Source organism: Temnothorax longispinosus, chromosome 5 (assembly GCF_030848805.1).
Source record: "Temnothorax longispinosus isolate EJ_2023e chromosome 5, Tlon_JGU_v1, whole genome shotgun sequence".
Classification (NCBI taxonomy): domain Eukaryota; kingdom Metazoa; phylum Arthropoda; class Insecta; order Hymenoptera; family Formicidae; genus Temnothorax; species Temnothorax longispinosus.
Window position 1 is genome coordinate 6,164,050 of NC_092362.1, and position 27,882 is coordinate 6,191,931.

A 27,882-nucleotide genomic window follows, 5' to 3' on the forward strand; every position below is an offset into this window, starting at 1 on the left:
TTTTATTTTGATAAAAATTGAGATGAGATTTATATTGTGATGACGATTCCTTTACACAGTTTATACATAAAATCTATGTACCACAGGTAAATGCTAATTTACCCGTCTTTACTCTACTTTCAGATAACAAATAATTATTAAATAAACTCTCATATGTACAAGTCACGAATTATAAAACTACCCTCTAATGCGTAAATCCGTTATTTTGTCACTTTTTACAAAAAGGGTCGCTCGAACGATGTAACTTAAGATTACGTAAAAAAAGAAAGATCCTGAAGACGCGTATATAGGTATACTTGAAGGACACTGATATACGAGAAATAAATTATCTATCTCTAAGCGCCTTTCTCCTCCCGTTTATACACATATATGTATTAGTATCGCGATCGATACTAATACAGCTACAAAACTTATAGCGATACTTTGGACTTTCTTCTTGAAACGATGCTCGCTTCTTTTCACGATTCGATCTTTTACGTGTCTGAACCGTCTTTGCATTTTTTTTTTACAAAACACTACTACAAAACTTGCTGCCCGCTATAGAAAATCTACGATCGCCATCTGCTAATGCTAGCCGCGTAAAAACGCTAAGTCTACCAGCTACTATAATACAGAAAAACATACAATTTCCACAGTTGACTAGTTACACATTATCATGTTCTCTCGTCTGATATCCGTTCGTATGATCTACGCGATCCAGCATATGGGCGAATATCTCCGTCACGATAACATCTCTTCGTTTGTCGTTCGATACCTTTGCAAGGCACTGATTCATGGCACAATTATTACATCTACGTATAAGGTCTGTATAAGCGATATACAAATTCGCCTTTTGTGTTCAAGGGCGCCGCAAAAGATAGTGTCCTTTCAGTTTCCGCTCGTCGCTCGTTCCTTCGCGTTGATCCTAAATCTGGCGTATGTCAAAATTCGCGATAAACAATAGCGACACAGGGTTGTTAGGTTTCGTCGATACGCAAAATAACACTGACATACGCTACCGCTTCATGAATAACGCACTCTTCTTAATTCTACGCGCTACACAGGTCAATACTGATTTATTTTATTTGGCGTGTTCGCTTGTTTCAGTCGGTTATCCTTCGCGTATGATCTCTTACGCTCAGACTCCTCATCTCTTTGTTATTTATCGTATTTCACTCCGCTCGCTCTTGACGATAGTTTATTACGCTCGCGAGTCGGCTGGAGTTATCTCGAGTACCTCATCGTCTACGCGAGATCTAAGTGACGTTCCTCGCAACGAGTACACGACTCACAGCAGATATGGAAATTTCTCTTCGCCTTCCTCTTCCGTCTCGCTGGACTCTTGACTGGACGGAGGCGTGTCCAACTGGGGCAGGCCGAGATCCAGATATTCCTAATGTCGAAGAAGCATGTTAAGATCAAGACTGCTGCTACAAAAATCCTGCTTTATTTATCGATATGCGCGGATATCGCGACTCACCTCGTTCGCCGTTATCGTTAATATTCTGTCGAGATCGATGACCAGTTCTTCAAAGTTCGGCCTTTCGCCCGGTTGATAACTCCAACAGTCTCTCATGAGCATATATCTATAAGCAAGGAATCGAGGAGTATATTCTCTCGAAAATGAAACGTATATCGAGTGCGTTATGTAGGCAGATTGCGTATAAAGCATGCCTTACATTTCGATCGAGCAGCAGGGCGGCTTCTCCATTCGATGGCCCGATCGAAGTAACTGGAATAATTTCTCGACCGACGGCACGGACGGATAAGGCGTGCCGCCCAGCGTCATAATCTCCCACAACAGAATCCCGTACGACCATCTGGAAGAAATGAAAATTGTTAAGGGATAAAGATAAACGCGAAAGAATTATAAGTCGAAATAATTAAATAAAATTCTCTGTTGGAGGAAAGAATTATTATTCTTGGACACTCACACGTCGGACTGAGTGGTGTAAATACGGTGAAACAGAGCCTCTGGGGCCATCCACTTCACCGGCAACCGTCCGTCCGTTGTCTTTCTGTAGTAATCGTGGCAATGAATGTCCCTGGCGAGACCGAAGTCAGCGATCTTCAGCACGTATTCGTCGCTGACGAGGACATTCCTGGCCGCCAAGTCTCTGTGTATACACCTCCTACTGGCCAGGTACTCCATCCCACGCGCCACTTGGTACGCGAACGAGACCAGATCCTTCTGCGTGAGGGTCCTTCGTTCCTTCGGCTCTTGTCCGATAGCCGGTTCGTATCCCGCGGTGGGTCTGTGGTCTCGGAGGAAATCTCGTAGATTGCCGTGAGGAGCGAACTCCACTACGACGTATAGAGGACCGTTCTGAGTACAGGCACCCAGCAAATTGATAATGTTCACGTGCTTGCCGATCATCTTCATCATCTCCATCTCCGAAACCAGATCCATCATCTCGGTGTCCGTGTGACCCTCTGTTAACGAGAATATAGATATGTATAAAATATAAGATTACATCTTTCTTTTTCTCCTCTATGCAATCGTAATCGTATATTTTTATTTGCTCACCTTTCAACATTTTTACTGCTACGACGCTGGGTATTCCGGGTTTACCGGTGTTCGTCTCAGCCCTGACGACCTTGCCGAAGGCTCCTTCGCCTAAGGTATTTCCAAACGTGAAATATTCCCTCGGCAATTCCCAAGCGCTGTCCAGTGGCAGCTCGTACTCGGACACGTTGTCGCTGGTGTTGTCCTCGGCGATGACGGTGGACTTTTGTTTCTCGATCTTCACCACCGGCATCAGCAGCTCCCCTTCTGCGTTCTGCGCGTTCACCAATTTCTGCTTCTCCACGATCACCTTCTTGGTCCATTGCGTGACGACCGCTGCTCGCGCCGTTTCTATCGCGAGCAGCTTCTTCATCTTCTCGCGTTTCAATCGATGGAAGATGTATATCACTACGACGACACCCACGGCAAAGAATATGCATAGAATGCCCGCTAGAACGTTCACTAGGATCTGCGGCTTCGCGGCTAGCGGTACTCTCTGCTCGTCCAGTGCTGAATAAATTTTATAAAATCAATATATGTACAATAGCTTACTTGCCTTTTGTACTCCACTTAAAAATATTTTGTTCCTATGAACGGTACGCTTAAAAACTTCAAAAAACAAAACTGGGTTGTAACACACTCACTTTCGTGATCTACTACACGTAGATAAGCGTTAGCAAATGTTTCCCCTAAAGTGTTCTGGGCAATACACGTGTACCATCCCTCGTCCTTTTCAGTAACGTTGTACAGATTCAGCTCTTCAGGATTTTCTGCTCCCTTGTTTCCAGCCTATGTCGAACGAAAAACGCCACTGTTAATTGTTTGATGCGTTAATCAAACGTACAGCGATATTTACATAAATACGTGAGCGCACATTTTAATTTGCTTCTTTGATAAATGTTAGGACAGCACAGAGCCACATTAAGTTAGCAATATTCGAAAGATTCGAATTTGAAAGCAAAGATCGAAAGAAAGCGATTAAAAGAACAGATCGCGAAGTTTGCATGCAAGCTGCGCCCACCTTGACCTCCACTCGTAAGCTCTGATTGGTCTTGTTGACGGTGTCGAAAGAAGTATGATAACCATGATACCATTCGAGATGACGATGAGCATCGGATAACACCTTGCAGTTCATACTAACGTTCCTTCCGACAACTACCGTGGTATTTCGTGGTGGAATCGTCAGGATTGGTCGATGCGCTACTGTCTCTACAGAGAAAAAGAAACCCAACCACCAATAACGTTAAACCAACAATAATGAAACAAGAAATACATAGAGAATTCAGCTGTTCAAGTTATCTGGAATATTTTTACGCCTGTAAAAACGGAAAGATGTGTGAAAATAAAAGCTCGTAACATAGAAAAATAGACAGACGGATCAAGTCTGTTTGCTAAATTGTAAAATAGATGTGGCGGTCGGAGCAACATCCGCCTACACGTACGCAACCCGAACCACCACAATAGATAAATGTATTATTTACATAAAAAAATATAGCACCCATTAAATCACGTTTAATTCTCCTTCTTACAGAGTCAATGTCCTGTATGTGTAATGTTTTGATTTCTATATATAAAATAGATTGGAATAAAATAAAGCGTAAAAAGAAATAAGAAGATCCGCAACCGAGAAGCGAGAGAGACATATGCTGCAAAATGAAATAATCGAATTTGTTAATCACTAGGACAGAGTCTTCTTCGTCCAAACCTGAAAAAATTTTGAGAATAGTTTACCCTACACCATTGAGTTAGCACGGCAACAAAGTATTACGATTAAACGAATTTGTTAAAGAAAATTCGTCGATTAAATGAATTTTCTAAAAAAAAAGAATGGAGATAAATAAATGATCAGGACCCAGGACCCTCCACCACCATCATCGCGATAAATGGCGGCTGTACCTGGATCAGAGTCCCTTTGGCTTTGGGCGAGTCCTCTTGATCGCCGGGATATTCGGCGACTTTATACCATTCTATATACGGTTCGAGATCGGAGACAATGGGGCACCTGAAGGTCGCGGTACTGTTAACCAGAGCAGTCACGTTCTTCGGGTAGTCCTCATTGATGTACGGCTTATGCGGGAAACGCTCTGCGGTTTCGTTAACATCTTAAGTCCGCGCACGACAAGTCGTGCGTCCGCGTAAATAACACGGACGCGGCACAAAATTGTTGCATGTTGCAACAACGAAACGACCGAACTCACGTAGCAAGCAAAGAGAATCGCGTCTCTACTCACCGATAATGTCGACTTTGAAGGTATAGTTGATGCAGCCCAGATAATTGCACACGATGCACGTGTAATTGCCGCTGTCCTTGGTAACGAGATCCTCCAACCTCAGGGTCCACTTGGTACGGATCACGACGCCAAGATCCCGTCTTGGTTCCTCGTTGTTCTTCAGCCACGTGATGTTCGGCTTGGGATTGCCCACGCTCGGGCATCTCAATCGCATCGTGCTGCCGGCGGGCTTCACCACCGTCAAGTGCATCTCGTCGGTCTTGTTGAACGATGGCGGGCTTTCCGGGACCTTCTGATTGTGCTCGTCCTCCGCATCCTGCTCGCTCTTCTCGTCCAGGTCCGCGTCCAATTTCTCGGTGTCCATATGCAACGACCGCGTCTCCGGCAAGTCTGCGGAAGAGATTATTATTGCGTCGTGTACAGCGCCCTTGACATTATGATTCAATTCGACACGACAGTTAATGTCACGTTTAATTGAGATTCGCGAGTGGGGAGTTATCGGGGGACAACTCACTTCTGGTTTCGGTCTCGAGATCGTTGCTCCCGTCTTCCGGTCTGAGCACGTTCATCGCGCCGCTCCTGTCCTCGCCTTCGTTCTCGAAGCCGTCGTTCTGCAGGTTCTCGACGCGCACGCTCACGTTTTTCCACTCGATGGTTTCGTTCGACTCCAATCTACAGCTGTAGACGCCCGTGTCGTCCATCTCGACATATTTGAACTTCAAAAGCTGCTTGTTTACGCGTATCCTGCTGGTTGACTTATGCAACGCTTCGTCGTCTTTATACCACGTCGTCTCGAAGTTGAAGTTTTGGCAACGTAGATTGAGCTTCTCGCCCACGGACACCACAACGTCGGGATTAATTTCATCTGCAATTTAAACATTATGCATCTCATTATAACGTTGTGTGAATATACCATGACTGCGAATATGCATTCAATCTATTCTTCAGGTGTTGTATGTAACGCGATGTTAATGATATTATTCGGCCTTTCTTCGTACACGATTTTCGCGAAGTGAAACTCGCGATTTATTACTCAGATTGTAGTTTCGTATCGAAAGAATCTGAAGAATCCCCTAAAGCCAATTAGTGTTTCTACCTTCTTGAGGAGAATAAAACGTCACGGCATCGTTTAAAGCGAATTATAAATCGATCGCGTGATAAATTAAGTAATTTTAACTTGGTCGTTAGTATTTCGCTCGTTTTCTGTCGCATCGTCTGTCGCTTCGTATAGATTTAGCTCGTCGACGCGACGCTCTATAATAATCGCCGTCGCGAGAATTCACGGAGGTCAGATAGGGATGTTTTGTGATGAGAGAGAAAGAGAGAGAGAGAGAGAGAGCAAAACGACACGGAGCTTGGCTCGGGTCCGTCCAGTCTGCCTATCCCGCAATATTCGCGCCGGTTTGATCAAGGAAACTCATTTTCCTCCGCGGCTCATTCATGAGGCCGACCGGCCGGACCTCGGAGTATCGCCATTTGGAAGACAGCCAGAAGTGAATCGCGACACTGTCCCTTCCGACGTTCCATCTGGAGCCTTTTTGCCCCTCCGTCCCCGGAATGCGTCGCACACTATTTTTAGAGCTATCCCCCCGCGAAACCCCCCCTCGCCGTCTCTCTTCCCCGGTGAATCGCCCTGTCATTACGACCACTAATAGTACTACGAGGCGCGTCGCGCGTCTTCATCATCGTTGAAATTTCGATTATTAATACCCAGACATGATCGCCCCACTCGCATCGATCACCATTCATTTGGATCGCAACGATAATCGGTGAGGTTTTTTTCCTTTCTCTATTTCAGCGGATCTGCTTCCCGAGTTATTCCAGACGCGCCGGGAAGAAAGGGAAGAGACTTTAATTCAATCGAGATCCCCGAGTGGAGATCTTTCTTTTCGCAAATCTTTAAACATCCTCGCGCCGAGCCTATCCTTGCGCACAAACGAGTCGTTGTGCATTGCGAAGAGCCCTCGACGGAAATCGATTGAGTTTATATTGTCGCTCGTCGCCGTGGGCGCTTTGCTTCGCTCTTTTTCGGGAGACAGCGACAGATGCGGGGCACGTGGCATCGGCGGCTGCGATCCGGTGCGCGAAGTTCGGTCCTGCATCGAGACGGAATCTGCGCGGGGTGTCCTCCCAAAAATTTAATTCATCCTTATAGGAACTCTTTTGTCGTTTTCAAAATCAAATATGTTTTTTGGATATTTTTCTAAATAACCCGTCGTCCCAAAACTCCGCGTTGAACCACGCCGGATCGTGGACTTCGACCGATACCTATAAACTTAGGGATCGATTCCTCTCGGTACGCAACTGCATGGCCATCTGCCTCGAGCCAAACGCCAGGAATAGCCTTAAGGCTCAGTCACAATGAGAGGAATAAGGAATACGATAAAGGAATTAGGAATAAGGCATATTGCATCTCACTTTAATGTACGTGTACTGAAGTGAGATGCGACATTCCCTTATTCCTTATTCCTTTATCTTATTCCTTATTCCTCTCATTGTGACTGAGCCCTTAAACGTTTCGAGAGCTTCGCGCCACTTTTGCCGGTGTTGTTCTCATCTCTTTCTGCCTCCAGCCTTCCCTCGCCGTGAGCTTTCGGTCGCGGTAACGAGCTTCGGCACGTTTTGGATGTTTGTATAGAATTAGTCGCACGGCGAAGAACGTAGGAACATTACGTCGTGTAAAAGAATTTTTCAAAAAGAAGAAAAAGAGTACCGGCAAGTTCGACAAGCTTGCAATTCTTTTAATAAATTCCTCGGATCGGCGAGAATTTTGTTTGCCGCGTCATCTTTGCACACAGCATCCAGGAACACGACTGTTTGCGATGTAAATAAAGAATTCGCAGTATGCATTAAGAAAGGAACAAATTAGCATCGGTAAATATAAAGATTTTGATCGAAATCAGACTTATTTTGCAGTTACGAGCCGCTGGAGATATTCCGAAATAAAATTGATTCAATTTTAATTTCGATATCGAGCGCGCCTCGTTCAAGACCATTTAGCCATTAACGTCGCGCGCGACGACGGAAACCCCTGGTTTGTCAACGTCAGCGGCCGTTTATTTACCCGTGTCGCGCCTGAAACGCACGCATTTTTACCCCGACGCAACGCACTGTCTAACTGACATATACAGCGCTTTCCCTCGTCGTGGTTGCGTGGATATAGTGATAGTTATAGCGGCCGCGTTAGAGAAACGATCTCTGTCCCGCGCTCGTTCTTCAACGTCCCTCGGTCTCCTCGCGCACTATGTCTTCGCGAAGAGCACCGTATAATCTTCCAATAACACAACCCGATCTTTAAACGTAGGCTTTCTTAGGCTTCTCTCATCCTTCTCTCGTCTCTTAGGCCGCTCAGGCGGGAAGCTCGCGGTGCATCTCGCTGCTGCAGCACGTGCCGCTCGTAAATCGCTATCAAAGTTTCCGCGCAAACGGAGGCGCAGCTACCGGTTCTCCGGAGTGCCGGACGGCTTCATAAATAATCGCTGTTTTCTCGCGTGCGCGACTAGGAGTAAAATCACTCTAATGCGAGTAATATTTTGTCATTGATACCATGGCTTCTCGTAATTCAATCGTAAGATGTGAAAGTCGAATACGAAAAGAAGCGTTCGCCGCATTACGTCTTATTTCTCCACGTCTAACGCCGCGTGATTCAAGAAGATAATCGGACAGGTAACGATAAATCAGTCTCAGCCTCTATACCGATTTATCAGTACCAGTCCGATTATCCCTTGAACCGTAAATCGTAAATAAGGTGACGTGACAGGCATTCGTTCGACTTTCAGCGCCGTCCGACTTTTCACGTCTTCATCCGTGAACGAGAGATTCGGAGACGTTCGGAGAGCGCTAAATGCTGGCGATACGATTGCCTCGTTCAGAGAAACAAGGCGAGGTCAGCCAGCAAGATGGATTACCGTCGTCGTCGTCGCTCCCGACGCGAGTCGTGCCAAAAATATTTTCACTTGACTGGCCCCGCCGATCTCCACGATTTGTGCGAACGCACAAATTAATCTGTACCAGATTAGAAACTCGAAAAGAGGACCACTGTCTCTCTATATTATCTCGACGAGCGTTTGGAGCTTTCTACGATCATCTCGCACAATTATCAGATCGTTTTGCATCGTTCGCTCGCTTCAGATGGAACCAGATCTCTCGCTTCGCCCGAAATAGCCAGAAGTCGTCGAAATAAAAGACGCCAGTCGTGAGGATATCATGCGCGGACAGCGTCGCAATTTACGTTCTTTTAATTGCTCGTTGTTTCTCTGCTTTCACGGAAACGAATCAGTTGCTGAGCGAACGCCCCTTGCACTGCTGATATAATCTTCGCGTTGAAAAAATTGTAAAGAATGTGAAGAGAATTGTTAACCGGGTGAGAACTCCATAGCTTTTTTTTTAAGAGTTAGCAAGATAAATATTTGACTCGAGATTTCCGAAAAATTTGTTCAGAACTGTAAACGATTCCCGCGATACGGCGGATGAACAAACAAACGATTCGCAAAATCAAACAGCGCTGAAGACTTATTGTTAGCAGAAGCTGAGCACACCGGATTATATGGATCATTCGCGATTAATCGGCAACGTAAAACGGTTCCGAACTCTAAACGACGACAGAAATCACGACTGCCAAGTTCGCGTCGGAGTCATCTTACTTCACGAGCGAAACGAGAGCCTAGAAGTGGCGGCCGTGGAAATAAAGAAAAATCGACAGGCGAGAAAGATCTCTCGACCTCGAAGAAGTGCCCCGCGGTGTCGGATTACGATCGTCCCACGCGTACGGCTTTTAGCGTCTTCATTCGTAGAGGAGAGAGAGCAAGAGAGATCTCTTTCATGCCGCCGATGTTATAGCGGTCGATCTTACGCGAGATGATGATTCGACAAAAAGGAGAAACTCTAGACGCGATAATTCTTGTGCGAGCGGCGCGATCTCTCCGCGCGGAAACGTTAAAACGCCGACCCTTTTTTCTTCATTGCACACAAGATCCTCTTTTTCATAGAATGTTCACCTATCCCGCGACGAACGTCGGTCTCTTCGCGGAAACCCGTCGGTGCGCTCAAAGTTTCGTAATTGAAACTGGACGGCGATGTTTTTTCCCGTCATCGGGTTAACGATACTTTACGGCACGAACGAGTATCGTCGATCCAATTATACCTTGTTCTATTCTGTAGCGCGTGTTGACGGCTGAAATCGTTTTATTTCGATCTTTTTCTGCCCGGAGGAAGACAAAACGAACGTTCGTCGCGCACGGACGTCTTCTTCTTTCAACAAAAGACTCGATATATGATAATACGAGATAAAAAAACGTTCCGTGGCGAACCAAGCGAGATGAGTCGCGCAGGATCGGGGAGAATCCTGTTATACGTTTTAACGCATCGTCCGTTCGCGTTAAGATATCGCGTTAACAAAGTACACCGGGCCTCCGCTAGGATAGAGACCTGCCAACGAGGCTGACTCGACGATCTAATTAAGATTCCGTTTCGTCCTGATGTGGAAGCCGTCGTTTCATAATGGAGCGAACGCGCGGAGTAAAAAGGACGAGAGGAGATTTACGGCCCGGGAGACAGGGTGCAGATAGAAACGTCGGGATTCTTGACAGGTCGGCAGCCCTGAAACGATCGCCAGGTACACACATATCTAACCGCATAATTACACCTCGAAACGGATCATCCGACTCTCGGGAGATCGAGAGGGAACGTCGCTTAAGCGCGCTCGTTATCTTAACGAACGCGCCAAGCTTGTTTCATGCTCCGTTCGAGATGGGATCGCCGGCGGGAGGACAGAGTCGTGCGGATTTATCTTCCGCGTCGGTTTTCCGGGTTGCGCTGCATCGAAGAGACGAGCTCTTTTCCGAGGATTCTCATCTGCGAGACGAGCGGGCACGGGTCCAGCGGAAAAACGGAGTAACGCTCGATCAACTGGCAAAAGCGGCCGAGATCTCTTGGCGAAATCTCCTTCTCGGTCCCCTCCCCCTCCCCCGCTGTCTCTCGTCCACCCCCTATCCCTCCACCCCATAAATCGCGCTTCGCTGCCATCTCTTTCATTGTCCAATTGGTAATATCAGCCGCTATTACGCTGTTGAATACATTTAATAGACAAAAGATTGGCAGTGGCTCTCATCGCTCTCGCGACGCGGCGAGGTCCCTTCCCGCCCTGAATTTAGTCCGAGAAAATGGCGTTTCGTATCCGCCATCGCCGGGAGAGTATCGTTGCTGGCGATTCGGTAATAGCGGGCTCCGCAGCCCGGCTCGGCATTCAATGACCGGGCAATTGGACAATTGAGCTCAATCATAATAACGCTCATACGCATATATCGTGCCAACACACAGACATGTCGTTTCGCCCGTTCGACCGGCGTCGATATTTATTTACCAAAATATCAATCCGCCACCGCGCCGTGGCGGAATATATGTCGAGCGCGTCGAAAATAATCGGGGCACCGTCAACCCGGGAACCCCTCCCCCGAGAGCGGACGGTGTTATGAATCTCTCCGTCCGCCCGGCGCGACGTTTAGGTATTAGGCCGAGTCGCGGCGAAACGGGACCCCGTTTACGTGTCGCGCGTTTACGCACGTGGCCCCCGTCGCCGAAATTCCAACGAAACTCTACTTTCGAGCACGCACCAACTATGGAATATAGTGGAAATCACACCAGCGGGGTACAAAGCCCGTGTCTGTTCACCAGATGTGGTGCCCGTTCGAAATTTTCGACCGCGCCCTCCTCCTTTTGACCGGGGCAGCATTAGAGCTCTCGACGTTCGTCGAAATCGACGTTTCCATTGTTTGGAACAATAAACGAATAGGTAGCCCACGCAACGTCCTCGCATACTGCTCGCTGAATGCATCACGATATTACGTAACAGTAACAAAATTGGCGGCATGCAATTGCAATTGCAACGACAACAATATTTCACGTTTATCCTGATGGCAGAAGACTCATGTCCATTTTTATCAATGTAGATTAACTTTAATCTCGGTTTAACTTTTACCTTTTTCTAGTTCTACGAATTAGTTAATCTGCATTGATAGAAATGAGCATCGGACGTAATTAAATGGAATCGGTGACAATTTGCATAGCTATCGCGAAGATAAATGATCGCTGCGTCTATGTGCGACACGCACCACCGATAATTACATCCACGTGGGGTATAATTACCGTCGCGCTGACGCTAATTAATTACTGCCCGTGTTTCTCCGTTCGCGGCTTACATTTTTGGTGACCGAGCAAGTAATCGTACTGTCACGTTTTCCTTGAACATCGATGACTGCAACCGAGTGCCAGCGGTTACGATTTAAATAGCGGCGATATGTATGCATGTGGCGTGTTCTCCGACACGAAGTTTCCCGAGAATGCAAGCGCCGATAATTAAATCGTAGCTACGAAGCCTAGGAGCGACGTGAACTGGAAATAAACCAGGATCAAACGCTGCATTTGAAAGCCTGACAGAGAGCTGACGTTTCTCGGTACTGATTTCACGAAAGTTCCACCGCGCAGCGCGAATTATTCTTCCGTATTATTATTAACACGGATCGCAACCGTCGTATCAATTTTCTTCAACATCTTTTCGAGCAGACGTAGAAGCTGAATTCTTTCGCTCGGCATCCGGAGTTAATATAAATCGCTGATTAATTGGTTTTCAAGTTGGAAATATTTCCTCTAGACGCATCTCGGGGCTTCTGCGCGCTGTTCGTTTTTCGTTTGTACTTCCGCTTTCGCTTTCACTAGCTTCCTCGTCGCTCGCGCTTCTTCCTTCGCACTTTTTTTCACGTCGCACGACTCGCACTAGCCATGCTTCGCTCCGGTTGTTCCTTTTTCGATACGAAAATACCGCGTAACAGACTTCCTTTACAAATCTTCGACTCGCTACGACCGCGTACCAGGCGCGTCTCGTGGCATTTACTCGTTTTATTTGACTCGCGATTTTCCTGGAGAACGAATTTACCGAAGAATGTACTGCGATGAATGAAATAAATTATGACAGGATAATAACAAAATTTCGTTATGTGTGGTAGTTTCGGTTTCCTACTGCGATTTCTACGTCGTTTTTAAATATTAATGTTTACGAGATTTCCATCGTGCAACCGAGCTTTCATCTCCCTTTGCGAATATTCCTAGAAAACGTCGTTATGCCGCTTCCGTGAATTAAACGCTCTTGAAATATAACTCGACTAAAGCATTAAGCGGCACGTTCCATAAATCGCTTTTACATCATCGCTTGCTCAACTTAAATCTGAATTTTTATTTGCATGAAGTTCGAACATATACGTAACAAGTGTTCGAAAGATCTCCATCTATTATTAAATGAATGATTGTGCAATTTTTCCAAGTAATGTATATGTATGTAAGAGTTATGTTTTCTCACCTAGTCGAACGGTCCGTCCTTGCGTAAGTCCGACGCCCAAGATAGCGAGGATCCCGAAGATTATGCAGATCGTCGCCATTTCGACTCGCTCGACACCGGACATACGTGGTTAGTGTAATCGCGGCATGGGTGACTTCCTGAAACAGAAACCGTGGAAGGTTTATTTGTCTTTCCCTCTGAGGCGGGATAAAATAGCACGTGGACGGAAAATGCCTGTCAACGACTTTTTCAGGGGCAACGAGAGCGGTTACAACTTTCGATTCGATCACAATCACTGAGCTTACAGACGATGAAAGAGGGAAAGGAGGGTAATTATGTAAATGGTAGGAAAGGTGGAAACTGAAAAAGAAAATATTTGGAAATCTCTCTCTCTCTCTCTCTTCCTTTCTCTCAAAATAAACTCGCGATTATGTCGGTAATAATAATAGACGAGCAAAATGCTCATTTCCTACCACGTTCCCTCCTTTTCTTCGGCCGCCCGACCTCGTCGTATTTTTTCTCTATTTCGCGAGGAGAGTCTTCCCGTCGCTTGGCCGACGGCCAAACCCCGAAAACCCGATGCACTCGCCGAGGACACGCCGACCAACGGTTTTAGACTTTAGACACGACCACGCTGAAACACGGCCCTGAGAGCACTAGCGTGCGAGTCAACGCACAAGCTCTGCGCACGTGCTTCCCGTCCGGGAACGCCACATTTAACGCGACTCGAAATCATCGTTATCGTAAATTCGCACCGAATATGAACATTCTACGACGATCGATGTTCGCGAGCTTGATAGCGCAAAAGCGAGAGACGGATTTATCAAAATTTGCAGTTAATAAAACGCCCAGCAAAATCAGATACTTCCATTTAAAACTGACATGTACAGTATGTAGTACACTTTATATATAGGTACCGCGGCGCAAACAAAATAAATAATTATCGCAAGAAGCGATCGAAAGTAGATAGAACATGACAACTGGCTATGAAGACGGAAGGTTCCGTTTTATAATAAAGTTTTTTTCCGAAAATTTGAGAATGATCGCCACAGTATTAACGCTCGACTCGTTTTGACAGTAACAGTCACCTGTTTTGCTGACACGCGAAAAACTCGCAAACAAGTGTCATTGATCGTCATTTCTCATTGTTTATAAGGCGTTATGCTTTCTAAGGGCTGGTTGTTCCAACCTGCGTAAACTAACTGATAGTTAAATCATATACATGTCTTTGTTTATTTTTTACATTAGACAAAGATAGACATATAATTTAACTATTAGTTAGCTTACCAACAGGTTGGAACAACCGGCCCTAAAAGTGTCAAAAAGGAAAATGAGGGAAAAATCAAACAGTCTATCTTATCTGACGATAAATCTTATCAACTTATGAGTATGATTAACGCCGATGTCTCTAAAAGAATTCGAATTACAAACAATCGGTTATCAACCGACTCTTTCGCATGTCATTCTCAGTACCTATATCCGATTTCGAGAGTAACTATCCAGAGTAACTTTTGATGCCTAACAGTAACTTTGATCGATGTTTTCTCGGGACATCCTACATATGCACTTGTTTTTCCGTGCTACTATTAACAACTGTTGAAAAGGCCGAGGGCAAGTCTCGAAGCAGATTGTTTTCTTTGAAACACCCTAACGACCACGTGAACACATTTTCCTACCTAGGGACTTGGTCCGAGAAAGAATACACGGCCGTAAGCCGAGGGAAATAAAAAATGTCGAATCCAGCGAGCGACGATTAATATCCGACCTTCCCTCGGGGGGTCAAAGAATCTCACGGATTCTTGGTATCGGGACTTTCCTCGCCGGGTCGAAGCGTCACCTGTTGCGTCGACGAAAAAGAGAAATACGCGCATGGCACCCTCGCTCCCGTCGAAGTTGGTCGATGTCTCATCTCTCTCTCGGAGGAACACGCTCGTGAGAAGATTTTCTCTCAGAATCCGAGGCAGGCCAGAAAAACGCTCGTAACGAGAGAAGAAGGACACATCGAGACGAGCGAAACTAAAGAGAAACCATATTGTTTCTTACAAACAATATTACAGAAACAATTTGATAGTTTGCGAAGGAAGGGCGAAAATGTGGCGACCAGATTGTCGCAGCAAGAGAATAGGACTTTCAGGCAGAAAAATGGAAACTTCTAAAATAAGTAATTATACATTGTATAATTGTAATTATATGTATTGCGTCATACTTGTTGATTTTGCTAAAATTTATGTATGCGTCTCATTTCACGGAAAGCGCATTTATTTCAATTCGTTCGTATTTCCTACGTATTTCGCTCGCTGGCACTCGGTCGAAAATAAATTACGAGGGATGTCGCTGATATTAGAAGAATTTCATATTTCAGTGCTACGTCGCGCAAATAATTCGCCGATTTTAGGTACGCGTGGGTCGCGGAATTTCCGCGACAAGCGAAGCGCAGTCGGTCGACATGAAGCAAGCTTAAAGGGCCGCACATTAGTTTATAAATAAACTGATCGCGTAGGACGAAATGCGGCGCGGTTCTCGGTAATGCATGTATGTAATTAAAGCGAGTATTCTCCCGAATCCGGTACGTTAGATCTATACGTTCGTTTTACGTTACCGTACGTTAATATAACGCACTGGATCGGTGAATGTTCGCTTAATAATCAAACCGCGTGGCGCGATCCTAATTTATAAATCCTAATTTATATAGCAGGACGCAACGCGCGAAGTAACCCGCTTCAGTCTCGCTATTAGCCATTTTACGATCGGTTAATTTAACTTGTGGTTAAGTAGTGTTGAAGATCTTGATTGTAGATTTTGATCGCCGACGAGGAATGTCTACAGGAACGTAGCGCGATATTCACGAATGCACTCGTAGTGCAAATCTGACGTTATGTAGAGTTTAGTGCTCGATAAAAGGGAGCATATATAGTGTAAACGCTTGATAATTCCTTCGTTTAGCGCGACGCGTTTGCATTCGAATGTATCAGTCTCGCTATAAATCCGCGCTCATTTTCTCAATGGCGGGATATAATCTCGTGTTTAGCCAATTAATAATAATTTATTTTGCCAATTTTATCTAAATCGAGGCTCAAAACACTATTTTTACATACGCAATACGTCGCTATTAAGTTGAAAGCAGCGGCAAACGTTCCTTAGAATAAAAATACATGCAATATTTTATAAGCGGAAGAGAGGATCTTTAACATCTGATTAAATCCAGAAGATATTTTCAGTTTGCTTTATTATCACGCGACATTTATAGTTTCATTCTAGGAATAATTTAAGGGCTGTACAAGATCAATCGTGAGGTTCGACTACAACATTTATCACATTATTTCTGAAACCTTCGGGAATTCGCGATCGGTTCGAATAGTGCAATTTCTTAGACGACCGGTTTATAAGAGACCTCGTAAAGTTATTTATAATGAACATCATCAAACGCTTACCTTTCTCGTCGTGTCAAATTAAATCAAATAATGATCATAAAACTCCTCAGTCCGCGTATCTCGTATATAAATCGGAATATTGTAATTTTCAGAGGTTGGCATTTACGATGTTTTAGCGAGATTTCGCTCGAGGTTTACGTCGACTTCCGATCGCGCACAAGGAAACATTTCGAGTTTAGTTACCGCGAACGTTGCGGTCAATGACCGGCTGCGGAATTAAAGCACGAAATTACACGAGAGAAACGTACCAATTTCGAGTGTTCGAGAACTGCGTTCAAAATCGTGCGTGATCAACACCGAGGTCCCAGCAAGATATATAATCTCGTACAAACTGCTGCACGAAAATGTACAAAGTCTAACAAGATTTTCATAGAACGACGTCCTAAACTTATCTCACGAGACACACGTATCGCCGTCGTTTCAAGATATTTTGTCTAATCTGTCTTATTTTTCTCGATCACAAAATTGTTTTTAAATAGATTTAGAAATGATCGATAAAAGCTTGTTCAAATCAAATCTATACAAATGTAGGGACGCTTAAAAATTAGCAAACCAATTTATAAAAGCTACCATAAAATAACGCGAGCGCGCCGCTCTATGGTAAACATTTGTTCTTTTCGAATCGGCAAGCGGGCGCAGACTGCCATAAATCGACCCGAGAATGGTCGAATGGAACATATCTTGTTGGTCTCTCTCTTTCTCTCTCTCTCTCTCTCTCTCTCTCTCCCTTCAGTTTCTACTACGATACTTCATAAAGAATAGTAGTCTGTAACCGAGAGTTAGGCCCTAGAACAAGCGCGTCTGGTTCTCGTCGAAACCGTAACGAAAACCGTGCCCACGTTTTCTCGCCTCGTACCCATCGACACGATCGTATTATACATCACGCACACGCGTGCATGCTACGCTCCTTTCCTCCTGTAATTTAAAGCACGGTGCATCGAGCGCTTGAAATTCTCCCGACGAAGACGATTCCATTAGCGGGGATGTAAATCTGGCGTCGAAACAAAGCTCGCGGGTTCGCTAAACCCGTCCAGTATTTAAAAACTCCTGAGGTCATTCTTGAAACGGGACTCACGGGACTGTATATGAAGGCGATTGAAATAACACAGCCACCTCTGATTTTTTTCTATAGTTTTATTTAAAAAAGATCACTTCTAGGTATTTATTATAGAGTTAATTCGTATATACATATACAATATATATTTATAAAAGAGAAAGAACATAATTTCAAGAATTAATATAAAATATTTAAAATTATTTTGATTTGTTCATATATGTTCTTTGCACCTCTGATTAATCGCTTAAGTATCGCGTTAGCCATTGCTAAAATTTGCGTACGAAATGAGACAGAGTAAAACGTCAGAGTAAAAAATATGAAAGTTTCGGAAGAAAGTGCCGATAGCAAGTTTTTAAATCATATCCTCGCCCGTCCGTCAACACCACGAGGTCCCGGACCTACGTCACGATAATTACGGGTGGTCGAATACCGTCGGGCCCCCGTGATGAAACAGGTTGGAGCGATTTCATTCAATTTGTCGAGGGTCGTGGAACACTCCTTCGTATAGGGATATCGTAGATCTCGCCGAGATTTCCGACGATAATCACGGAACGGCTACGACTGAGGGAAGAGGATCGTCGCGGCACTTAAACATTCACGCATAAATCAAGGTGTGTTTCCTGGCTCCTTCAGGAGTACTCGAGAAGCGTGCTTTCAGATAGGCTCTTCCTCCATTAATTTTTTCTATTAACTGTCGAATATTTAAGTGAATGTGATTCTAATACTATTTTACACGATTTTAATATTATTTCAATTAAAACGGGGTATAATTTATGGCGGTACTTCGAGGGAGGGAGAAAGAGAGAAGGGAGGTCGTAAATAAATTCGGCAAAGTAACCCTCGAGATAAAAGAGGACGAAAGCGTGAAAATTTATGAACGGTCGCAACTGATAGAAACACAATTTCGTTGGCTCGAAATGGCGCCTAATCGAATGCACTTCGATACTTTCGCCGTTAAAAAGTTCGTTTAACCGTCGTCGGCGGTGTGGCTCAAAGACGACGAGGAGGAAACAGAAGAGGTGCATTAAGAAAGAGGACCGAGAGAAAAAGAGAGAGAAAGAGAGCATCAAGAAGACGCTAAAGGAAGAAGATACTGAAGAGATCCATTTTTCTGGAAGTCTCTCCCTCTCCTTCATGTACCCGGCGTGTCACAAAACAATTAATCATAAAACGGGGAGTTATAAACCGGAAGCACGCGTTCGTACGAGAAAAATGCCGTTGCACATAGAGTAAAGGGCACGTGATAATTTGTACTTTCATTCTTTCAAATTTTATCCAAATTCAGTTTGATTCCCTTGATTTACCTGACTCTTAATCAGTAGATAACTTATCGCTCGTCGTATCGTCGAACTGCCAGATTAATTCATTGATGAAAGATAGACTTTATTATTATACGAATAAATAATAAATATACTATTTTATTGCATAAACATAAGAAATTATATCAACTTTAATCGGTTAATTGCCAACTCGAATATTTGCAATTTTACGTGATATAATTTGATAGAATTGTATCTTGAAATTCTGATGCGAATGGATCATTTAAAGTAGGCTTTAAGCTTGCCTCTTCCTCTCGTGATTCTTTTCTATATTCACGTGCATGTATTTGTTTTCATTCATCCGCGCGAACCGGAAACGGATCATCTCGAAAGCGAGTCGGCGGGTTAAGATATTATCCGTATACGGAGAGGGTGTCGACCCCCGAAAAGTAAGCCGCTTAGCGGGCATATCCGTTTTAGCCCCATGGGGTCGCGAGGAGAATTAATAACGTCGACGATGAGATCGTACGATACACGTGGGTGGCCTCTTGCTCGCAATCTCCGATTTGAAAAACACCAAATTTTTGGTTGTTTCGCTCGAACGACAATTTGCTCATGAAATATCCAAAGATTCCATGTAACATATGTGTATAGCGACTTTCCTTATCGCATAAATCCGAAATTATGTAACTAAAATTGCTGATTTTATTGCTTTATGTAAATCTATGCAGATTTTATTTGGATTATGAGTAATGAGAGAAACAGCGATGTTTTTGCAAATTAAAATTCTCAAGTGAGCGAATCTCCTGACCTTCCGTTCAAATTTTGTAGTCCTAAACGTACGTATTTCTTATTCCAACCTTATTTACATATGTATAATACGAAGTTACGATTTAATTTTATTTAATTTTTGCAGCAAGTTTGCTGTTCACTGAGAAAAAAGTTTTCTGCATTTTAATAAATATTAGTTTGCATACAACTGTGACTTTATTTATTAAAATGAAGAAAAATTTCTTTTTTATTAGTATTTGTGTATTTTACTGAAAAATAAATATACTAATAAAAAGAAAAATTTTCTTTATTTTAGTAAATGGAGTCACAGTTGTATGCAAACTAATATTTACTAAAGTGCAGAAAATTTTTTTCTCAGTGTAGTTTCGTAAGATAACAATGCTTTATTTCCCGTAACGGTGTTCATTAATCTAACGGTATTATTTTGCTACGTGAAATGGTCCGTTTTAAAATTCCCGAATCTTGGAAGATTCATTATACATGAAGAATAACATAACGCCAATTTTAAATATCTACTTTATTAATTCTTAAAATTGTGTCCCTTTAAATATTTTATTAATTTTGAAAATTGTTGCTTTAAATATTTCATTAAATTTAAAATTATGTCGTGACGTAGGCAAAACGGGACTTTGTTCCACGCTTTAATCAGTTTAATTACCCGCAAATGAAGCTTAAGGTTTATCGTCGCATACCTTTCGCGTCCGATTACGAACCTAACGACTCTACGCCGGTTTCGAAACTTTACGCGCGCACGCGAGACCTTCCATCTTTCGTTCAAACAAAATTCGTTTCGTTAATCGTAGAACTACACGTTCTGATCTCCCAGCGTACACTGCGACGACCCACGATCGTTTGCGGCAAACCGAATGATCGCAAATTCATAAAATAATCCATTTATAAAATATTCCATAATTGTAATGCAGCGGCACTATTTCGCGTCCGCGCGCTGATTGGCGGAGATGACCGAACGACACCGAGCGGCCGCGACTCGCTCCGCGGCGTCCCGCGCCGGGCGTCAGTTTTCGCGCGTTATCCGCGTAATTAATCGCGTTTGCCTTAATTCGGCGGTGAATCCGGAAAAATCGCGCGTCGTACGGCTCCGGAGTGTCGCGTGTGCCGCGGAGGCTACGGAGGATCATCGGGAGAAGCCATGGAACTCGTCTCCTCGAGCGTCGGTCGTCAGCGGGGGCCCGGGGCAGCGGGACGGTCTCCGTCTCCGGGAATAGGTGAGCGAACATTTTCACATTTTCCCTGGCCGTTCACGGCGGCGTAAAACGCCGCGGCGTAATCGCGTCGCGACTCACTCGGCCTCGTCCAACGATGAATAAAACATGCGTCCAACGTGACCGCTGAGCGAATTGAGATATCCACGGCGGGCACGATTGATTCGTTATCGGCGATCTCACGCAGCCGAAACCTTGTCGGAAAGGATCCGTGGCGTCGCTCAATATGGCGGCAGGCGGTTATTGATTTTTGCCGTCCGATCTTCGCTCCCGTGAGAAGTACGCCTTTCCGCGGCGAAGAATTCGGGCGAGAGATGGATCGAAATTTGTATTTTACGTACATTTTTTCGACATAATTATATTTATTAATATACAAGTGTAGAATGCCGATGTGTTGCCGCGTAAAAATTGGTTGCCGGTTATCTACTTACTCGATCCAAAAGAAAATTCAAGCCGTGCTTGCGATATCGATCGATCTCGGAAATGGTCGCAGGCTCGGTCACTCGCGATCGCCTTGCTACGACGGAGCCCCGTGACACGCATGGCGATTGATATTCCTCGGAAAAACGTGCGATGCTTCCGCGAACGGCGAAGCGGCCGAGGTGGACGAGTGAGAGGTGAGGGAGAGCAGAGTCGGAGTCGGAGTCGCTCGTTTTTACGTTGTTATCGTGTCGCCCGGGTACGTAAACACGCGACGTACCGCTCTGCACTAGGCGTCGCGAGACGAAAACTCGAGCGAGTTGTTTTGCTTCGTAATTTCGTATTCGGATAGTCGTTTTGACTCCTGACTCCTCCCCGACGGGCGATGTTTACTTCTCGGCGACGCGACAGGGGACCGGGAGAGAGAGATCGGCGGGAAGGGCCCGGGTGGAATATTCATGACTCGATTCGGCGGCTTCCCCGCTGGCCCATCTCGAGTCTCGGCGGCGGCGACGGACGGGGATACCTACTTCCCGACGATCGCCGATGACTCGATGAGATGAGGCGCAAGGCAAGGAAGGTTAAAGATTTTAAAGAAGACACTCCGACGGCGTGAATAATAAGAGGTACGTGCGATGCTTGCGGAAGAGGTGGACGTGGAGGGGTCGGTAGAATGGGGAAGCGTACGCACGATGCAGGAATATTTTATTTATTAGAATCGCCTTAGAGGCGCCCGGTGAATCCGCGATGTGACCTCTGATATCGGAAATTCATCTCGCGCGAGATCTCTCGATAATGAGTTGTTATCTATATCGCTCCTCTTGCCTGCGTTTATTTCCCGTTGAATCATTTATCAGTCACCTTTTCGTCGAGAGGCAGTATATTTAAACTCTTTGATAACGCAAATTCGTAGGAATGAAAGGGTAGGAAAATGGCGTTTCAACAGGTAGTGTCCATTTCTGTCAATACAGATTAACTTTAATCTCGGTTTAACTTGCTTTTTCTAGTTCTTTACCTGATAAATATAATTTACTTTTTCCTAGTTCTAGGAATTAGAAAAAAGTAAGTTAAACTAACGTTATATATATATAAAATTAATCTATATTATGTCAATTTCTATCAATGTAGATTAATTTTAATCTCGGTTTAATTGATTTTTTATTTTTTTCCAGTTTTAAGAATTAGAAAAGGATAATAAATAAGTTAAACTGAGATTAAAGTTAATCTACTACATTGGTAGAATGTACATTAGTAGGAATGGACATGAGTGCTTCGGAAACAGAAATTTCAGTGATATTGAGGAGAGAGAGAGAGAGAGAGAGAGAGAGAGAGAGAGAGAGAGAGAGAGAGAGAGAGAGAGAGAGAGAGAGAGAGAGAGAGAGAGAGAGATTAAACAAGCGGAAGCTTACAAATGAACCGTAGATTTTGAATAACGTTTACGGCTCGAAATTTAAATGGATGGCGAGATTTTTATTATGTACACGCTAAAATCAAATATTTGACTATTTGGTCGAGAGGGCTCTTAGACTCTATTACGTTGAGAGTCACTGAGCGTCTCCGAAGAGGCGATCCTTACGCCGCGCCGCGGAAACAGGCCCTTTTTTTTTTTAATTTTTTGCAATCTTTGTCACCGGGTCGCCCGTGTTTCGAAATTCATTTTACGTGTCGAGGCGCCGCCACGGGTTCCGTTTCGGAGAAGCGTCTTTGTGACCCCCTATAAGTGCCCCCTTCGTCCTCCACCGAACATCTGCTCGTCGTCGTGCAGCTAGGAACACTTTTTTTTTAATCGCGGAGGCTTTGACGGAACAGAGCGCGCCTTATGCCCGTAAGTACTGAAAAAAAATATGTATAAATCACGCTCTTGTCGCGATGCATTCGTGTCTGACTTAATTACCGCTACTAGTAACGGTAATGAAAATCAAAATCGAGCGTCTGGTCTAACGGGAGTGTCCGATGCGCGCGTGTGCGTGCGTGCGTGCGTGGGTGTGCGTACGTGCGTGCTGCGCGCGTCCAGTAGATTTATCATCTCTTACTTCACCAAATATTCGTAATTAAACTGTTAAGCGAGCATCCGCTTTGTTTGACGAGATACGAGATACGAGAGAATATACTTTTTTACAAAAATTATGATAGATTTATGTCGATCCTCCGAGCTTCCATCTCTTGTGCGTGAAGATATCTATTGTCTCGCACATATATTTGAATCCAGCGAATCGTCGAAAGGTATAATACGCGTTGTGGGTCTCCATGAAATGCGTAATACACTACTTGTACTACTTACAAATCGCATTCACGTCGGGCGAATCATTCTCTCTTTCTCTCTCTTTCTCTCTTTGGTAACATGAGTCTTCACTCCCCGTGTCATCGGTCATCGCAGGCTCCTCGCCCGAGATTACGATACCGCGGTCCGTTTCGGCCGGCCAGCTTTTCTCGATTCGGTACTTCGTCGCGCGCGCTCCGCACTGCCACTAAATACGCCGGCCGATCTCCGTAATGGATGGTTTCCTGAGCAGACGACGGTGGACATGTGAGAGTGCGACGAGGCGGAGGACGTATACTTAACCCGAGGAGGAGAGACGGAGAAAGAGGATAGACGGCGAAAGAGAGAAAGAGAGAAATCGTCTCTTGACCCCGGGGTCTCGAGGAAGGCACACTAGAGAAGAACATCGTCGTCTGCGAGAGAAGGGGGAGAGAGAGAGAGAGAGAGAGAGAGAGAGAGAGAGAGAGAGAGAGAGAGAGAGAGAACGGAAGCTGTGAGGCAAACTTGCTTCGCTTGCTGTAAGCTTATCTCCTTATCGCGTTGCTACGTTTTTGCGAAATCCGAATGATCGGAGATCTCGTGCATCCGTTTCGACGATGATCTTCAGATGATCCTCGGATCCCGCCGATCGTTCCTGATGACGAAGACCCGCAGTCGCGGAACGTGTCTTGCACACATATATCTAATAAATAAGAATATATCCGTCTTTATCGCGTCATCGCGCATTACCGATCCGATCCGATCGCGTCAGCTTATTCGTGGTCGGCAGAATCCTTCGGCCGACTGGTTTCATCGGCGACTGGAAAGGTGCGAAGTGAGAAGTCGATCCTTACGCGCGCGCGAGAGAGACTTCAACAGTTGTGTTGGCGTCGTTCTTGACCTGGCGGAACAATGTGCGGAATCGGTGAATGACCCGGCCGGTGTCCGCGTAATCGCGAGATCACTCCGTGATTCTTCCTCGATGCGTATCGAATAGACGTGGAATTAATGAGATCTATCGGAGTGTGAATAAACCTCGGCCTCCACGTAATTATAACACGAGAGCTTGCGGTCTTAAACGCGTTTTTGCATCGACGTACCGTTTTTCGTCGTCTACAACTCGATAATTGCCGCTAGTTTTACCTTCGTCAGTTTTTTACCTCAAATTTATCTCTGAATTAAGAATGTTTCGTTGTAATCGCGTCGACGCGGAATAAACGCCGGATTTTTAAGGGTCTCCCGAACGAGCATTCTCAGCCTCGTCTTCGGATGAATTCCGGGAAAGCGCGCTGAATGAATTACGAAAACGACGACGCACGTGCGTCGCTTCCGGCGTCGTGGCGAATCACGACGTACTTCCGCCGCGCCGCCACCTCCTACGACGAGGCGAGGGCGCGACACAAAACGGCCACGTACTTTTCTGAATTACGTGAATGCATTTACAATACCCGGCGAGATTGATAAACAGCCTCTCGCGCTAAACCTGTCTCGTCGCATCTCGCCGAGGAATCTCGTGAGGCAAACGCGCGCGCCGAATCGAATCGGATCTAATCGTTCGAAGCCGGATGGAATAAAATAATTTCTAACGATAGACATATGCGTGGATATTTTTTCAAACATCCTCTCTCTCGTGCCGATTATCTCGAGCCAATCTCGTTTGTATAGGGCTTCGCTTCCCCCCCGTCGTCGTTATCGTTAACAGTCACCTTGTTTCGAATTGATAGAATTGAAATTAGATCGAGATTGGCTTAGAATGTGCCCACATGTTACGCAAGTACCGACTGCTCCTCGATGTAACGTCGCACAATGGACGATTCATCATGACACAGTCCATGCAGTCGCGATGCGTCGAGGGACAAACGATTCGTGGTCCACGGAAGCGGCGTTTTCCCCGTGGGAAAACACTCGCTCGCTAGTTTGAAAAATCACCACGTGTATCTAAATGTATCAGTGACGCGGCGGTTTTCCCAATCGTCATATGCGTATTTAGATCAAAACCTGTGGATTCAGGCACATTTGCATCATGAAATAAATTTAGCATAGGTGCATTTGAGGTGTGCATATACACACACACACACACACACACACACACATATACATAAATATACACACATTTAAATGCATGATGTGTTTCTTTTGCATTTAAAATACAAATGTTTCTATCCATATCCAGCTTGGCGAGCAGCGAGAGGCACTTGTGTTTTCAATTTTCCTCCGGAGAGGGTTTTGTTCTATGATAAATATGGCCTAGATATATACGCATTACGACGTACGATCTATTTCAGAAATGTTTTGGCTGTCGACGTGCCTCGTTCGCTCTCAGCCAATGGAAATGGCACGTATCCGCGAGCGAATCGATAAATCTTGATTCGCTTCGCGGCAGCGCCCACAGGCGCCGAATTATTTTCATCACAAAACAGGCCCTTGTTTTCACACGAATATTTGGAATCCATAAATATATCTATAAATATATATACTATATATTGATCTAATTTATTCTATTATCAAGACGCTATCTTTTATTTTACGCGATAGCTTTATTGAAATAATCAAAAGCAAAGATACCTCGCGAAATAATGATTAAACAATTCGTAATTTTTACGATAACAATAGATCGCGTTAGAGATGAATGGCCGGTTTATCTTGTACACTTGTACGGATTGTGAATCAATCCGGCGCGCATCGTCGAAGGTCGGGGAATACGCTCTCGTTTAATTGTGGACGGTCGTGAGTTATTTTTGACGAATGTTAGTGGTGTCAAGGCGGACGTAAGATTGGCCGTATTACGCCGTCGTTGCGTCGTGATATTCGGGGCTATTATTGCGTAAATCAATCTACATCATTCTCGGAAGCGGCGCTCGACGCTCGCGGAGATAAAGTTCAGAGAATAAAAATCAGTGTCTATTTTTTTTTTTTTTTAATTCAATCTCGACGATATCTCTCGCGCGAGAGAAAAGAGACGAGCCCGTATCACGAGCGTCCGACTTATTCGACTATTCTTATTCCGATCAGGGAGAAAATCACCTGAAATTCCGACACGCTTCGCGCGCGAACGGGGACAGGTTGCCGTTTTCGTAACGAGGCCTTATTTATCTCGCTTGACGCGCGCGATTCGCGCGGATTGCATCGGCGACGTCGAACCGGGACCACCGCGGCGCGACGAAAACTGGTTTCCCTCTTGAATGAATAAATACAGAGCGCGACACGAGGATCCGTTTGTATATATGAGTGCGATTCTTCTCTTGGTGCCGCGGACACTCGGCGATACGTCGAGATAAGCGGGTACACGCGCGAGCAAGCGGATTCGGTAGTCACGCGATGTAACGAGAGACGTCGCGCGTCGGGCCGCTCTCGCGTTTAAGTTAGGATGCGCCAGGAGGTAAATTAAAATTAGTCGCCCTGAACCTTCACCTCTGTGCCTAGTACTCCCATCACTAAAAAAAAAAGATTGGGTATATGGCATAATAAAATGCTAATTTTGTGGTAATTTATTGCTTTAATTTCGAAACTTGTGCTCCTACCCATTCGCAGAAAATTATTAGCAGAAGTGAGGGTGCTGGTTTCACGTTAAGCTAGCATCCGTATTCCTGAAAAACATGGCACGTATAGAGTAAAAAACTGCGCAACGATACCAAAACTGTCGTTAAGGAGTTCACGACACACGATTGAATGAATCTTTATCAGTCAGCAGCATCGACATCTCGCGAGCAACAATGGGTGGTTTCTATTTAGTGACACAAGTCGACACAAGTCATTCTTGGCATTCAAAGAATAACAAAATACTTGAACAAGTCAAGGAGATAACTTGTGTCAGTAAATGGAAAGCAACCTAAAGTTGCGGTGATATCGCGCGATAACCCCCCGCTCCTTGTTTCGCAGGCATTGAAAATTTATATTTACAGACTGATTTGTAGAGCGCGTGAAGGGTGAAACGTCATCCCGGAGGGATTTACGCTCTCTCGACAGAGAGATATTCCTCGACGTGTCTCTCATTACAACGTGATGCGCGAGCCCGATAATTAAGAAATTTTCTAGCTGTCATTAATATAGGCAGACGCGATACACGTCGATGACGTACCACCGCTGGCTGACAGTCGCCCGAGGCGACTTTCGTTGCCTCGCCGCCGTAAGCATTTGTAGGATCACGTCGCACACCTGCGTGAGGGCTCACGAATGCCCGAGGGGGTACACGGCAGCGACATAAAAACGCGGTTAACATCGTTACGTTTCCCCTGTATCCATTAGCATATCTGATTACGATTCGCAATCCCTGCTTGTGGAACGAGATAATTAGAAAAGATTGCCGCGTTCGTTTCGCGTACGCCAAGTCGAACAACACCTCGAGCGCGCGAGGATGTCGGTTTTTCTACTTTATTTCCGCGCCCGCTGCCGCATATAAAGCTGTAATTTCCGTTT

At 45.0% G+C, this 27,882-nt stretch overlaps 1 protein-coding gene across 3 annotated transcripts in view; it reads right to left on the minus strand.

Annotated features, from left to right (window-relative positions):
* Positions 1 to 27,882, minus strand: part of LOC139812866 (fibroblast growth factor receptor homolog 1) — a 37,523-nt gene continuing 9,641 nt past the window's right edge. The window contains exons 2-11 of one of the 3 annotated variants that reach the window (XM_071777972.1): positions 13,067 to 13,203; positions 5,231 to 5,581; positions 4,717 to 5,106; positions 4,382 to 4,569; positions 3,130 to 3,274; positions 2,507 to 2,995; positions 1,914 to 2,412; positions 1,659 to 1,799; positions 1,460 to 1,565; positions 1 to 1,372 (exon numbers count right to left, since the gene is read on the minus strand). In XM_071777972.1, the coding sequence (XP_071634073.1) occupies positions 1,268 to 1,372; positions 1,460 to 1,565; positions 1,659 to 1,799; positions 1,914 to 2,412; positions 2,507 to 2,995; positions 3,130 to 3,274; positions 4,382 to 4,569; positions 4,717 to 5,106; positions 5,231 to 5,581; positions 13,067 to 13,169 (2,517 nt within the window). In that variant the 5' untranslated portion in view covers positions 13,170 to 13,203 and the 3' untranslated portion in view covers positions 1 to 1,267. Of the gene's footprint in view, positions 1,373 to 1,459; positions 1,566 to 1,658; positions 1,800 to 1,913; positions 2,413 to 2,506; positions 2,996 to 3,129; positions 3,275 to 3,506; positions 3,695 to 4,381; positions 4,570 to 4,716; positions 5,107 to 5,230; positions 5,582 to 13,066; positions 13,204 to 27,882 lie in introns of those variants that run through there. The other 2 variants (XM_071777971.1, XM_071777973.1) reach the window with 2 other exon arrangements.